The sequence below is a fragment of the Aplysia californica genome, unplaced genomic scaffold, assembly GCF_000002075.1.
Source record: "Aplysia californica isolate F4 #8 unplaced genomic scaffold, AplCal3.0 scaffold00540, whole genome shotgun sequence".
NCBI classification, from domain to species: Eukaryota; Metazoa; Mollusca; class Gastropoda; order Aplysiida; family Aplysiidae; genus Aplysia; species Aplysia californica.
In genome coordinates this window covers 286,348-301,771 of record NW_004797810.1, presented here as the reverse complement: position 1 = coordinate 301,771, position 15,424 = coordinate 286,348, and the positions used below count along the sequence as shown (strand labels likewise).

The 15,424-nt window shown below is 39.1% G+C and overlaps 2 protein-coding genes across 6 annotated transcripts in view; one reads left to right on the top strand and one right to left on the bottom strand.

The window, feature by feature from the left end:
* Positions 1-395: 395 nt before the first annotated feature.
* Positions 396-9,429, bottom strand: LOC101849231 (28S ribosomal protein S33, mitochondrial). 2 transcript variants are annotated; one of them, XM_035971930.1, is made up of 3 exons: positions 9,267-9,408; positions 3,597-3,817; positions 396-620 (listed from the first exon to the last, which is right to left on the bottom strand). In XM_035971930.1, exons 2-3 carry the CDS (start codon positions 3,800-3,802, stop codon positions 512-514), a joined length of 315 nt encoding a protein of 104 aa, XP_035827823.1. In that variant the 5' UTR covers positions 3,803-3,817; positions 9,267-9,408; the 3' UTR covers positions 396-511. The 2 variants fall into 2 exon arrangements, with proteins under 2 accessions (XP_035827823.1, XP_005106586.1); XM_005106529.3 differs by having other exon boundaries at positions 397-620; positions 9,318-9,429.
* Positions 9,430-9,497: 68 nt separating this feature from the next.
* The window catches only part of LOC101848065 (dynamin-1-like protein), a 28,751-nt gene continuing 22,824 nt past the window's right edge, over positions 9,498-15,424 (top strand). For 3 of the 4 annotated variants that reach the window (XM_005106527.3, XM_035971929.1, XM_005106526.3), the window contains exons 1-5: positions 9,498-9,675; positions 11,570-11,714; positions 12,257-12,268; positions 13,356-13,477; positions 14,666-14,915. In XM_005106527.3, coding sequence (XP_005106584.1) covers positions 9,574-9,675; positions 11,570-11,714; positions 12,257-12,268; positions 13,356-13,477; positions 14,666-14,915 — 631 coding nt within the window. In that variant the 5' untranslated portion in view covers positions 9,498-9,573. The remainder of the gene's footprint in view (positions 9,676-11,569; positions 11,715-12,256; positions 12,269-13,355; positions 13,478-14,665; positions 14,916-15,424) is intronic. The other variant, XM_035971928.1, reaches the window with a different exon arrangement.

Here is a 15,424-nt window from a genome sequence, read left to right as displayed (position 1 = left end):
CTACATTGTATTATTTGGAACTCTCAAGTTTCTTTCAGTCACACATTTCAGAAAGACAGTATTCTCAAAAATAACTCGGCTATTTTATACCACAAGGTACTGTACCTAAACTTACAATTCAGTGTCAGAAACCCATAAACAAAGAAGCCACCGTGTCTGTGGGTGTTTTTAATTAACAGCACAGTCTAAAAGGGCACACAGTCAACATGTAGAGTTCGATTCAGGTGAGGGTAGAATTTTTATTGCAAGCATCCCTGTCTTTCTGTAGGGACATTGCTTCCATCTCAGCGCAGGTTGGTCCTGAAAGGTGATACCAAAGCACACCTCCTAAATGATATGAATTGTGTTGATGGGGGGATTTTAAAATAATAATTAAAAAACCCAAAGAAGCCAATATTATATAATAAAGATTTATTTATTACTCTAATGTCATTCAACTAAAAAAAATGCAAGTCTATGGGACATTCATACAGCATCTCAAAGGACAAAACAGCACAAACAATGATTTTTATCATGATTTCCTCTTCATCGCTCTCTTTCCCTCTCCTTTCTTGGGCTTGATTTTACCACGCAAGATTCTCTGTCGTATCATTTCCTCTTTAAAGTCCTGATGCTCATCTCTGATGATAAAAAAAATAATGGCAAGTATCAATTCTGATATTCATCATTTTCAATTACAGCACAGAGGAATCTTAAAACATAATTATTACAGTACATTATGATTTCATGAGCGTAATGGTCTACAAGTGGAAAGTAGTAATGTAGCATTACATATAAAAAGCAGGACACATTCTGGTACAATCTACACAAGTAGAATTCTAGAAAAATCTCACCCCTATACATCAGTGAGTGCAGCCTCACTTAAGAGGGGGGAGAATTTACACCCTGTAATAAACATGGGTCTCAACTCTCAACTCAGAATTTTAAAAAAGGAGGAACTTTCTGCGAGATTGTGACAAAAGACCATTTTCGTGAAACATTCCATTATTTGGGAGATAATTTCAAGTAAAAGAGTCACTTACTAAATATTTACAATCTTGATTATGTACAGAGAGTGGTGGTGCTTTAGTAGGTAGTGGAGATTAGTGGAAGAAATGGCAGAAGCGGAAATCTGCTAACTAGTGGAACATTGAGACCCATGAATAAATCACTTTCATGAGATTTTTACCAGAACTAGATCTACTCCCCATTTGACATTAGTATTTGAAAATAAACTTTGTTTAAAGTCATTAAGTCTCAGATTCTGAAACCCCCCAAAAAAGCAAAGTTGCAGCAGTCACACAATTAGGCCAGAGCCATTTAATTTTAATTAAGGAGGTATAGTCAATGGAAGACTGAGACTTTTTAAATTTCTTTTGGACCTTCACAACAACAACAAAAAATGGAGACTTTCAAGGTGAAAAAAAAAGACCATCCTGCTTATTATATCGTGCTTATTATATCGTCAAGCCCCATTAGTTACCATTTTTTGGTCTAAAAGTTGCCGAAATTTGCCACAAAAAATGGCAAAAATTGCAATATATAAGTTGCCATTAATTTTCAAGCTTTCAACTCTCTGTGACGACGTTTGTAGCAACATGTTGATAGAGGTAACTTAATCTAAAGCAGCAGAATTTCTTGTGCTCTGTTTTAAGCCTCCAGAATATCACTTGTAGCCACACAATGTAAAAACGTGAAATATAGAGGTTTCACAACAGAATGAAATCAAAATTAGAAGAGCACATATACAACCACAAAGAATCAACAAATAAGGGCGTGTGTTCACCTATCCGAAGATTGGCCATTTTAACCCTAGACGTGAGTAATTCAAGGAAAAGTACAGGATATTACAAGTAAATTATGGAATCACACACAAGGAGCCTGCCACTGTCAGTAATAGTCAGTATTCGGCTTTGGTGGAGACACGCTCTAACATAACAAAACATAAATTTTAAAAGGGTAGGAACAGCATCAAATTAAATTACATTACACTGTATACACACAAAAAAATTTGAAAAACAACACATCAGAACAATTTTTAAAAAATTAAAAAGCCAACAAATCTAAAACACAACAAAGATGGGAAAATAAAAGACAAACAGCAATTAGTATGTTATGTGCTTATATTCTTCGCATGAAAATAACTAGTGGAAACCATATATAACAGGCCCGGTAATAACAGGGATTTTTTAAATCCCTGATTTTTCCTACTCTTTGTCTCTATTAAAAGTCATCGGCAATAACAGGGCCTCATCGGAGCCCAACCGGTTATAGCAGGGACAAAGGCTCGTTAACAATGTGTAAAAAGTAAGAGAGAGAGAGAGAGAGACAGAGAGAAAGAGAGAGAGAGAGAGAGAGAGAGAGAGAGAGAGAGAAAGAGAGTAACACAGTGATGGAGCAAGCCCACGCAAGCCATGCCACTGCAAGCACACGCAGTGTGTGTAGCGAGAGAGGGCTGCGGTGTGCTGCAGACCTCGATTTAGCCCAAAACCTTGCAACTCGCACGCGTAATGTGTCACCAACGATGCCAAGCGCAAGAGAAAAGGCCTTCAATTGACAAAAAATACGAAATGATCCAGACTGTTGACAAAAAGCAAGCTCCACTGTTCGACATTCCACAAGGGTTGATTCATACCATTATCAATGATAGAGAGAAGATAGTGGCAGCATACTCCAATGGAAAGTTTGCTCTGGATTGAAAGAAGATGAGACTACCCGATGCAGATGCTGTGGACCAAGCTCTTCTGATGTGGTTTAAGGAGGCAAGGAGAAAGTTGGTGCCAAAACCCCTGTTAGTGGGTACTTGTGGCAAGGGAAACTACCCATGAATAAGTACAGCTGGATTAGTCCACAAATGCTTACTTTCCTTGCATTTCTGATTTAACAGGGATCGGATATAACAGGACATTTTCTCTACTCCCTACATCCCTGTTATATCAGGTTTTCACTGTATACAAGGACACCATAAAATTATCAAAATACATGTATAATAAGTAATAGGTTATGAAGTAGCTTTTCTCCCTGAAAATTGAGAGGTACACACTGCACACAACACCCACTCGTTGGCTACTTGATAATCTTTCTTCCATGAGAGAGAGAGAGAGAGAGAGAGAGAGAGAGAGAGAGAGAGAGAGAGAGAGAGAGAGAGAGAGAGAGAGAGAGAGAGAGGGGGAGGGAGGGAGGGAGGGAGGGAGGGGGAAGGAGGGAAGGAGGGAGGGAGGGGGAGAGAGAGAGAGAGAGAGAGAGAGAGAGAGAGAGAGAGAGAGAGAGAGAGAGAGAGAGAGAGAGAGAGAGAGAGAGAGAGAGAAGACCCCTGGCTCTGAAATGCAAATGTGTACATGTATACTGTATATCACAAAGAAATAAGACACTTTACAAGATGCCACAGCAGAAAAATGGTCCTTGATGTTGGGCAGTCAGGGCTATACAACAGAGGAACCTACCTGAACCGTCAGCCCAGCTGTTCTGCCAACTTCATGCCCATCCTAAAGGTGGCAGTATAACGAGGTTTGATTGTATTATATGTTTTTATTTTTATACAAGAAGATAAAAAGATGAAGCATGCCTTTATCAAAACAGGATCCTGTTTCAGATGGAATAAAAAAACTTGTACACACCTGTACAATCCATGGTGACGGAGATTCTGGAAAGCCAGGTCCATTTTCATGTAAGGGGGGTAGTAATTGACGATAAAGTTGTTCTTGTCCATGGGTTTTGCTCTTAGCAATTGCACCACTTTCTCATTTCTGTGGGACGTTCCTTTCACTACCTCTCCGAAGATACGAGAAGCAAGGAAAGACATTCGACGCGCATACTCACTCATCACGATTGGTCAGGTCTGAGGGCAATATTGAGCAAATGAGCAGAGTTAATAAATAATAACCATGGGTGAGTGAAAACAATGAAATATAATAACTTTTAAACTGATCAATTTTCTAAGTTCTGAGAGGATGTTGTGGATTTGATATGAAAAGTGATCTTGATGAAAGTAGGACTTAAACTTAAAGTGGTGTCAGCCACGGCTTGTCATTGGATATAACAGTGCCTTTCACTCTCAGGTCTTTACATCCTGGTGTAAGTGGATGACCATCAGAATCTAAATGCTCATTAATGAAGGTCACTGCAAACTATGGCTCCAACACTTTTCATTAGATGTAAGCCAAAAGCGGGTCAATAAAATAATAGGGAATTTACAGCATACTCACCTAAAACATAAAAAAGTTGACATATTTTGATGATAAACACTACGCTTTAATGCATGTCTATGAAACAAGGTCCAAAAGTCAGGAGAGCAGTTTTCGAGATGCACACGTTGAGATAACTAGACAGTCTAGGGAGAAAATCTACAAGCTTATGCTGAAATGTGGTGGACAAGGTGGTTTTGCTGTCTCAATATGAGCAATTTGTAGGCAAAGTTACTGTGAATTATTTATTTTAGTGATCCTGTGTAGATGCACCCAAAGGGCAGTTTAATAAAGGGCACAAACATGATTTAAAAAAAAAAAAATATTACTGAATCAAGATTCTACAAAAAAATTTGTTTGGTCACTGGCCGACTGGAGCACCAAAAAAATTTTCACGGGCATAGGTAAATTAATATCATATGAGCTGGAATTTTTTAAACACAGACCGAGGAAGGTGAATAAGTTATACTATAGTCCAGTATATCTAAAAATCTTGAACACTATCACAAACAACACACTCTTGAACTCTAGAAATTAGAGAGGCAAAAAAACATTCCCAGTGGTGTCGGTGGCCTAGTGGTTAGGCTGCTGAACTCATAAACGTGAGGTTACGGGTTCGGGGATTCGAGCCAAGCGTCTAACGTTGTGTCCTTGGGAAAGGCACTTTACACGAATTTTCCACACTTCACCCAGGTGAAAATGGGTACCCAGCTATAGACAGTGAAAGATCTTGTCAGTTTGTTAGTGTTTGAGCGCTTAACCAGCTGCTTGCACTGTATGCTTCCTGGGAAGCTGAGAATGTTTTTGAGTATTCTATGGTCTGCTGGGGTAATAATAGAGTGTAAAGCGCATAGAGCTTGCTTTTGAGTGGGGACATGCGCTATATAAAAGCTATTTATTATTATTATTAACTGATTCCCAAGATTACCAATTACTCCTCGTAAATTAATATTTTAGAGTTCTCTTCTTTGTTTAGAATTATTTTTGAAAAAATAAAGTTGACGTCTTGCAGTGTCCCGAAATCGAGGTTATCCTGAATCTTGATGAAGCTGTTCAGAGCCACCAGGTAACCGATAAATGGCTAGGTATTGGACTCATTGGAAGTAATTGCTACTCCCCGGAAGTAGCCTAATTGCTGCTCGGCAGAAAAAAATAATGTACAGTCGAACCTGCCTTAATGGAAACCTGTGTAAGACACCTCTGTCATAACGGAATTTCCACCTGACTCCCCCCCCCCCCTGAAAAATTCCTCTATAATTACCTCTATAAAACAGAAACCTGTTTGACACGGGAACAGAAAGAGAAATTCCATCCTTTCCAAGGGTTTTTACCTGTCTAGGATGGAAAATGCTTTGCCCACTCAGCCCGATTTCAAACAAAGCTAGTTAAACATGGCTACAGCCGGACTTTTACTTCCAGAAGAAAAATCTTGCTGTAGGCAAGTTCCCACAACAGGAATGCAAAGGGGAATTACCGAAAAATCACACACTACACGTTCTCCTTTTCTTTTACTGTCTTTTTGGCCAGCCTAGGCCTAGGGCTATGGCACATCACTTTTGGAGTGGCTCACGTAGGTCCTAATGCTGCTCTCCGCACCATCTCTCTCTGCCGCCTGTCTCACCTTACTCATCATTGGACTGGCTAGTCACAACGCAGCATCGCTGACTGTTTGGAGCCCATCTAAAGCCACCCAACCCCCCTTCCCCCAGCTAGAGCTCACTTGATCTCTCACGCTGTATCCAGATTGGGCCTTTTCTTGCCCTATAAAATCCAAGCACAGTTAATTGAGTTTACATTATAATAGACAAAAAAAGAGGAATCTGGCAAGTTCCCACTGTAGGGATGGTCCCACTGCAGCGGGTGCCGCTATAGTCAAGTTCTACTGTATCATTATCATTATCAAGTTTCGTTCCATCGGCTCTAAACTTAACACTATGCTGCCAGGCGAGTATGGGTACAATTTATGGGTAGATGTTACCCCATCTATGTAAGCCCTCAGCAATGCAGATGGTAGGGTGGTGTGCGTATGAAATCTCATCAGTACCTGTGAAAGTGCTCGAGTGGTGTTCCTGTGTGGAAACTTTATGGGTTGCCTGAGGCCAGAGGTGTGAAATTAGTTTGAGCAATGCCTACTGCTCTGATCATACGCCAGCCAAGAAAATAGCTCCTTGAATCGTTGTTACATGCATGGAAGGGTACCATTGGTTGACTGTGCTAAATTACTATTACACTGATGGATGGGGCCAAGACTAAAGGTGGAAGCAAAGTTCTGTTTTTAATAGGTCAAACAGTGGTCCTACGAAATGCAAGCACTGGTGACATTGAATAAAAGTAGGAATGATCCATGCCATTACCAGAGAGGCTAGGAAAGCTTCGACCAGCCAAGCAACCTTTGATCCCATCGGCTGGGCCTCTGGAACCTCCTCCTCCCCCAAAAACTCTCCTGTCTAAGATTAGTAAGACGCATTTTTTTGTGTTGCTCCCTTGCGATTCTGTCTTACAAAGGTTCGACTGTAATTATCTAGGGTAGGACTCCATAGAAGTGGTACTCATGACTCGCCGGATGTAACGCAATTGCAATCATCTAAGGGTGTAACCATGGGAAGAAATCATGGACTCCCTGACAGAAAACACATTAAGTAGAAAGTAATTAGGAGGCTGGACTCGATTCTTAGATTCCTATAAAAAAGTAATCGTATAGAATTAGAACCATGCCAGAGGTAATTGTCGGTGGAGCCAAAACCCACACTCCATAGGCCTAGTTATCGATGGGGCTAAATCTGGATCCCTCAAGATCATGAGGGGAGACTCCATAATTCTTATTTTAGATTCTTTAATCCCTTCGTTCACTGCAGAGTAGATGTATCTCATACGGACCGATAGTTCGCCGCTCAGTGCTGTGTAAACGTATCTCATACAGCAGCTCAAACCCCTGTATTTTTTTGTTGATATTTCAGCTTCTACTAACTTTTAAATAAAAAGAGAGTGGCATCCCTTCAAAGCATATTGTTTTAGCCTATCAGGTCATCACTATAAATAGACTATTGACTGTTTGACAGAAAGGGCAGGTTCTACAACATGAGAACAAAGTGAAGTGTGTTGTTTTTCTTACACACATTGTGTGAGGCGGTCAGACCCGACGAATCGACTCGTAACCTTCATCTCAGTTCTTTACACTCGTTTACATCGTTATAGCTCGTTCTGGCCGAGTCTTGGTTATGGATAAAATTAAACCATTTCTTTATTTGTCTTTCTACTACCTGTATATATATATATGTAGTTTGATGAGAAGCGTGAGCTTTGATACCGATAGTGGAACTCGGAATCAGCGAGAGGAGATGGATTCCCCGTGTTTTTTCTTCTTTAAAATCAATTAAAAAAACCAGGATTCAACGAGCACTTAAATCAGCAAGCTTGGATTCAGCGAGGTCACTTCAAGGGTGAACAGCCCCCGCAGACGTGGCTTTGCTCATGATTCTCCCACAACGAACGTAATCTATTCCCGGAAACCATCCATTTCACCTGCATCGTGGACCATTATTCCCATAGCCGATTGCTTGCGACCAATCAGCGGCCTTCTTTCATACCAACACGAGCGTTGTTTTCACGTGTGTGTCGGGGTCGTATGGCTGGCCTGCACACGTGTGACTGTGTGCGTGTCGGGGGGTACCAGCTGTCCGGACGTGGAACGTCATACAGTTACACAGCTATACAAACACGTCAGTCTTCCCCCCATCAACTGATCATTATAATTACAATGATAAGCTAGTCTTAACGTAGATCTACATAGTGAATTGTACTCTGGTCTATGGAATCTTAAGTTGCCGTATAGCTAGGCTAGGCTCTACACAGCAACACAACTTTTTGGCAAACAATCGAAATGACACAGGCGTGCATTTGAACGAATCGGTCTTCTTTTTTGCACAGCTCATAATATGCAGGCATTTCAGGCACCACTTGTTACTTCTCTTTATACATTACTCAGTGCCTGTAATTATCTACACTAGTGGTGGGCAAAGAATCGATTCCAGAACCCATCCCTTTTTCCGTAAACTAACGAATCTTCTCAATTACTTTATTTTTATCTCAATTAATTTTTACGAATGTATTTTTGAAAAAGAAAAATGCTGGTGCTTTGCTATGTTCTGAAATCGAGTTTACCTGAATCTTAAAGACTTAAAAAAGAGTAATCGGAACGCAAATTCATTGTCAAAGATTATAAATATCAATCTGGTATACACAAATAGTGTCAAAACGTGTTAGTTGCTTTCCCCTTTTTCTAATTCATCTGTTTTTGTCTTTATATTCCCTCTTCTTTCAATTCAAAATCTAAAACTGTAACGTCTGCCCACGAGGGTCTATAATTATATTATAGGTTCTCATTTTTCGGTGTAGGTCAGTGTTGGTTCTCTGACTTGACACTGTACAGGTTGGGTGGGGTAGTGCCCAAGTAGGGCTAGCCACTTCGATCTTTCTACAGTATAAAAATACAAATAAAATTTACCGATCTGACTTTTATAACAAGCGAAAAATCGCCGATTGACTCTTCCTCTCCGAGGGGGGTAAAACAACTAGATCTAGATTCTATGTCTGAGCTCTTTTTTGGTACTAGATCTAGATCTAGATTCTAGATCTAGAGAAATCTAGAATCTAATCTAGAATCTAGAATCTAGATTCTAGATCTAGATTTCTAAATCTAATTTAAACGACAAAAACGTTACTAAATAAATTGGTCATTAAATTAAATCAGAACAAGACAAGTGAACCTATTGTTGATTAGCCTAGAATCTATATTAGTTCTTCATCTAAAATTATAATTAATGAAATCCCGATAAAAGATTCCTGTTTGTCTTCGGCAATTGCCATCTAATCTTGATTCTACATCTAATCTAGATCTAGATCTAGATTCTAGATCTGTCTCTAGACTTAGTAGACTGCTAGGCTTGGCGTACTCATTAACTTCATTAAGTACGGCACGGCTAGATCTAGCCTCTTGACTCTTGTATCTAATCTAGAAATCTAGATCTAGAATAGATCTAGAATCTAGATTCTAGATCTAGATATGTAGACTCTAGATCTAGATCTAGATCTATATTGTTATACCTTGGAACCTTGGTTCAAGTTATAAGAAGTGTGTGTTCCACGCACACTTACTTTATTTTGTAAACACGACGGCACGACAACACTGTCGTCCGACAACACTGCACATGACAATCAATGATTCGTAATTCGTTTCTTTTGCCTAGTGCCCCCTTGCTCACTTTGAGAACAGAACAAGTTTTTTACTTGTTGACTTTGGTGTGAGTTTGGAGTTCTCTCCCTTTCGTTCACAAAGGAAGTTGCCCCAGAGTTACCTGTCCTTCAAAATCACTTCACCCACTGCTAATATTTCGTCAAGTTCAAAGACGTAATGGAATCTTTAATTCCAGTAATAAATAAATTGCAAGATGTGTTCAACACGGTCGGCTCTGAGTCCATCCAGCTGCCACAAATTGTGGTCATAGGAAATCAGGTAAAGCATCTTTTCAGTAACCTGTATACCTCAAATAAACCGTCGGCTAGTCTAGTAATTTCTACCAATCCAGACCAAGAAGATGAAGAAGTACCAGGTAAAGTAGATCTAAAATCTAGTGCTCAGTAGCCTCCTCCTATCCAGGGCCAGGGTGTCAACTAAATCTAAAACTCCATCATCACCCTCAGGCTCAGGCACCAGAAAATAGCCTTCAGGGGGGGGGGGGGCTCTATGATTACTACAGTACTGTGGGTGTGGGGAACAATGACAAAAAAAGTGAACCGCTGAAGTTCACGAATGCAGAACACTGAGCACGCATAGGCTAGATCTAGATCTAGAGTGGTGTCGTCGGTACACATGCACTTCGCGATCGTTGAACGTATTTTCCGCCATTTCCAGCTTTGTACTTTCGTTTTTAGCTATTCCATTCAAGAAACTATTGACCTATAAGAAAGTGGCTATTCTCACCCGCCCGGAAGTTCTCGCAAGATCTACTCCTCCCCTCTTCTCTCTCTCTCTGTCTCTTTCTGAATACTGTCTATCTGTGTGGACGATCAAATTGACAGGAGAGTAGGGTTACCTTAATATATATATAGAACCCTAACCTTTATTGCCTGAACCTAGCTATGTGAGTAAAATGTTCCAAATTGGAAGATTGCTACTTTGTATGCTGTTTTACTGGCTAATTTGGGGGTCTTTTTCATTTTGTTTGCCTGCTTTGGCTTAGCAATACACATGTATAGTATGAGTAGAGAAGGTAGTCAAAGTACACTTATTACTGACAGCTTGCCAGGGAAACCAAATATCGGAAGTCTGCGTTTTTCAACTCCTCTGCTGCTTCAACTTCAAGTGACATCTCTTTCAGCTTTTAAAAAATTAAATCAATATAACAGCGGCATCCACCGTACATAACAGCAACCCAGATAAGAGTAACGTACACCTAGAAGCAAATTAGCTCGTGTAATGGAATTTTCCAACTATAACCTATGACTCCTTTTAACTGTAAGCTTTTTCTCTGACAGCAACCTGAGTTGCTCAGTCTTAGTTGTCAGATAATAGATAATTTATGGTTCAATTTATATGTTTCGGTGTGTGTGCATCCCTCTTCTCTTATTTTATCAAAACTCTTCACAATAGCTATTCCAGTATTAAATTAAGACATAGACTAGTGGATTTTGTTTTTTTTGTATTTCAAAGAGACTGAGGAAGATTTAAAGGTCTTTTTGTAATAAATAATCTGAATGTTTGTTAATTACACATTTTTTCCTTTATTCCATCTATTCTCACAAGACTTTTTCTTCACCCTGTTTGTTATTTATTTTCAAAAGTAAAGTGCATCCTCAATTTGAAGTGACTATGTTCGTTGAAGAAGATGGCCTTGTTTTGGATGTTCAACCGGCATTTTTGATGTAGAGGTTAGAGTGCTTCAGTGTCACGTGCAGAAGACCTGAGTTATTCACATGTGGAGATAATTTTTATAGAGTATGTCAGTCTATCTGCTGGAGCATTGCATCCCTCTCAGCTTTACTTTGGTTGGCACTGACAGACAGGGTTGAAGTCTGCTTCCTAAATGATCTAAATTGTGTCGAGTGGTGCCTGAAAAATTCAATTATATTTAAATTTAAAAAAATTAAAATTAGCAGGTTAACTTCTTTCTTGAACTTGTTTAGATTCTATCCATCTTATGATTTTCCAAAATAATTACTGATTACTTTCAGTGACCATTATTTTCTTTGAATACTGTTCTGTTTCTAAGGTCAGCTTTGTCACTGTTCCCTCAGTTTGTCTATATGTTGTTCTATGTAAAGTCTATGTGTGTTTCACTATTCTTTTCCATTCCTTGATATTTTATGGATGGTTTTCATTTGGTGCCCTTTATAATGTTTGGTTTCAGAGTTCTGGCAAAAGTTCAGTTCTGGAAACCCTTGTCGGCCATGACTTTCTTCCCAGAGGGACAGGCATCGTAACTCGTCGACCCTTAGTGCTTCAGCTTCTTCATGTGACTAAAGATAGTGCTGTCAGACGACAGGAAAATGGGGGTGAGTGTAAATTATAAATTCAGCCAGCATTCTCTGGGAATGTTTTTAGGAGACAAGTGACCCCAAGGCAGGTTGTGTCTTGTGTTGAAACTGTTAACTGCAATTTAGCATTAGATACACATTTAATGGTACATTTAGATTTGAAGGAAAGGGAGGGGGGGGGGGGGGGGGGGTTAACAACATCAGTAAAAGGGAGTGGTATAGTATCATCCTTCTTCTCCATCTATTAACCTTTTTCCTTGCTCTGGTAGCTTTAATTTGTTAAAATTTGATAACATTGTCCTCTGGATGACTCCTCTTGGTGGGCCCACCCGCAAATGTGGGATAAGGTTATATCCTATGAAGGGTCAGTCTTAAGGATTGATAATATCCCATGGTTTTGTTTGTTTGTCTTTTCCCACCAGCTGTTTGCTACTTCTTCACATGATAGACAACTTTATCCAGACCTAGAAGGATTCAGTATTATAATCATATATCCAATATTATGCAAATAATTTTTGTGTGATAGTTTCTCAAGTTACTGTCCTTTCTTCTCACCACAGTCCTTCACCATAGTAAGTTTTGAAAAATGTTATCTTGTACATTAGTTTTGTTAACAAGCAGATTCAAATGTTCACAGTTGCTGAAAGTTTTGATGATCATTGCTTGATGCAGGCTGACTTAACTTGATTTTGCTTCAAGTTTTTCTATTGTGTTTGAGACAAGGGTTGGGTATGACAGAATCGTTAAAATTTTATGTCAATTTTGAGGCTCATTGGGAAAGTGACTCTTTTACGAATATATTTTCGTTTTTTTTTTTAAGGATTTGAACTTATTTTTTGTGTGTTTTGTTTTCAGTTTCCTTTTAAATTCTTTTTTCAGACTTTGGTTTTGTTAACTCTTTATGTGGGTGCTTGGCGGGTGCTCTGGTGTGGTTTTCTTCTTCTTTCCTATCAAATATCTATCATCCTTATCTCCCGTTCTTCTTTTTTATGTTTGTTACTCTCTTGTAACACCTCTAATCTTGTGGCGCTCATATGACCTTATGCAGTTGCAAGTGCCGTAAAACCTCTGCTAAAGCTAAAACTAACTCTTTATCTCCGGCAAGCCGCTCCCAGCGGCTCACGATCGGAACCACTGTGCCGATGAGCCGCTGACAGCAGCTTGGGCACATTCCTTTACGACGACTTCGACATCGAAAACAGGTCTCTTATACCGGAGGTTGATTCATTTGATGAAGAACTATCAAAATAGGTTTGCTAGTTTCGATTTAATGTCCTATTTTATGACGTTTTTGTCATTTTTAGATTTAGCACCAATAAAGGGCCCCGGCGTAGTGTGTTTACCCCCCTCGGAGATTAAGAGTTAAAGGAAATTAACAACTTTTTTTCCATGTTTATCAATGGTCGACTCCATAACGCACAACTTCCTAAATCCGTGTTTCCAATAAATTCTACCCGTTTCTCTGTGGAGTGAAAATTCTAAAAGACATTGTGGAAGGAAGGTAAAATTTCACTCTGCATTCTCCAGGTTCTGTGAGAGCGATACTAAGCGGACCTGGCAAATTGTTGTCACTGCTTTGGTTGAAAAATATTGTGCTGAAGTTGATATGTTTAAGCATTCGAGAAGTTACAGTAACTTAATTTTTAATCCTTTCTTCAGAAAATGTTGGTGCTCAAGAATGGGCCAAATTCCTTCACACGAAAAACAAGATCTACACAGACTTCAGTGAAGTTTGTCAAGAAATACAGAATGAAACTGACAGAATGTCTGGCACAAATAAGGTAAGTTAAGTTTATTACAAATTAAATAAGGGGTAATTGTGAATAGACTATAATAATCTGTGAAATAGTTTTACTGTTAGTTAATGCCTGAAAGGATTTACAGTTCAGTGAAATACAAAAACTGGAGTGTTTGGATGCTGGCACTGAAATCTGTTTAGATCATATCAATTGTATTTGTCAGGGACATGGAAAGAAAGTTTCCTTTTTTAGTGTGAGTGTTTGTCCCATGTCCTGATTTTTGGGGTGCCAGATTTTGGTTTAGTTTTCTGCATGTACTAAATATTTGATACAGCTGTTAGACATTTTTATCCTGGAAAATCACTTGAAAGTTCAGATACAATGCAGTTGAAACATAAAATGTACCATTAAAATCTGGAAACAGGTTCTGAAATAAACCTTAGCTGCTGATGTTGCTGTACTTGCAGTTCTTGGAAGATTGTCGGCAATATCTGCCCAAAATTGTCAAGATGAATGTGATGATGATGACTGTTTATTGAAGGAGATTGAATAATGATAATGAAAATCTGAAGGTCTCCCTTTCTGCAGAAAGGATTCCTTTCTGAACTGCCTGCCACAGTAGTACTCGCTGCTTATATCATGTCTGACACGCCTCATGCATTTGAGAAACTGAGAAAGACAACCAAAACTTGATAACTATTCAGTCTCACGTCTTTGATTCTTATCGTCCATGCCCTATGAAATCGAGAAATAAAAGCAGAGGTGGAATTTAGAACATGGAAGGAGGGACTGTATATTTTCGTGGGAAGCAGAAAAAGACAGATAGTGGAATTTTCTCAAGTGTTGGCTATTTTTCCTTTCCCCACTTGACCAATCCCCTCCCCCACAATTCTGAAATTAACTGCCAAACTCAATTGAGTCCTTTTTTCTATTAACCTGTCAATTGCTTAGATGTGAAATTTAGTATGGATGTAAGTGATCTGGTGAGTGCTGAAAGTATTTGGTATTATACATCTTTATAACTAGCGACTAAAGCGCAATCCTGATATAGAATGAATGATTCATCATCATGTCTATCATGCTGGAGAACCCCAAGTAAGAAATTGTCAAACCGTAAGAGCTTCAGACTTTTTTCTAGTGTACAAAGCTGTTTTATTCTGACTCTTATTACAGTATTCTGTTCAAACGTTAGAAACATTTGGTAATTAAAATTGTTTTCCTTCTCTCAAGGGTATATGCTCTGAGCCGATCGTCCTTAAGATCTACTCTAATAAAGTGGTGAACTTGACCTTGGTAGACCTGCCTGGCTTGACAAAAGTGCCTGTGGGTGACCAGCCACCAGATATTGAGATGCAGATCAAAGACTTGTGTGTGCATTACATTTCCAACCCCAACTCAGTGTTGCTAGCTGTGACAGCAGCCAATACAGATTTCGCCACCTCAGAGGCTGTGAAAATCTCACGGGAGTATGATCCAGATGGTGAGTAGTTGAAGGGATAAAGTTTTTGTGTCTCTTGGAGTCACAATTTTTGCATTCCTATGTCTATATAATGTTCCAGCTCGTAAAAAGAATTGAATACTGTTTTAAAAATTATGTTGTACAGTTTTCCTTGTGGCACTTACTCTTTTTGTACTGTCGTAATATATCTTTATATATAATTGTGTACATGTTTTCTATAGCTGAAAAGACTACGGAAAGTAGAACCATGAAAAAATTACTGAAAGTAGTTCAAAGACCAAGCTAGGTTTCTATCAATTCAGTAAGTGCTTGCATTCGCCTAAAAAAAATTTAGAAAAATAGAAAACACCATCGGCCGTTTGCGATTTTCCTGTTCGTCATTTCAATGCAGTGTTCAAGACATTTTTCGTTTCCATTATATAAAAATTGCTCTTCTGCCGGAAATAAACAAATCTTTGGGCGCCTACTGTTGAGGTGTTGCGGATTGTTAACAGAGAGTTACTTTTCTGTGGTAGTTCGACTTAGAAGAT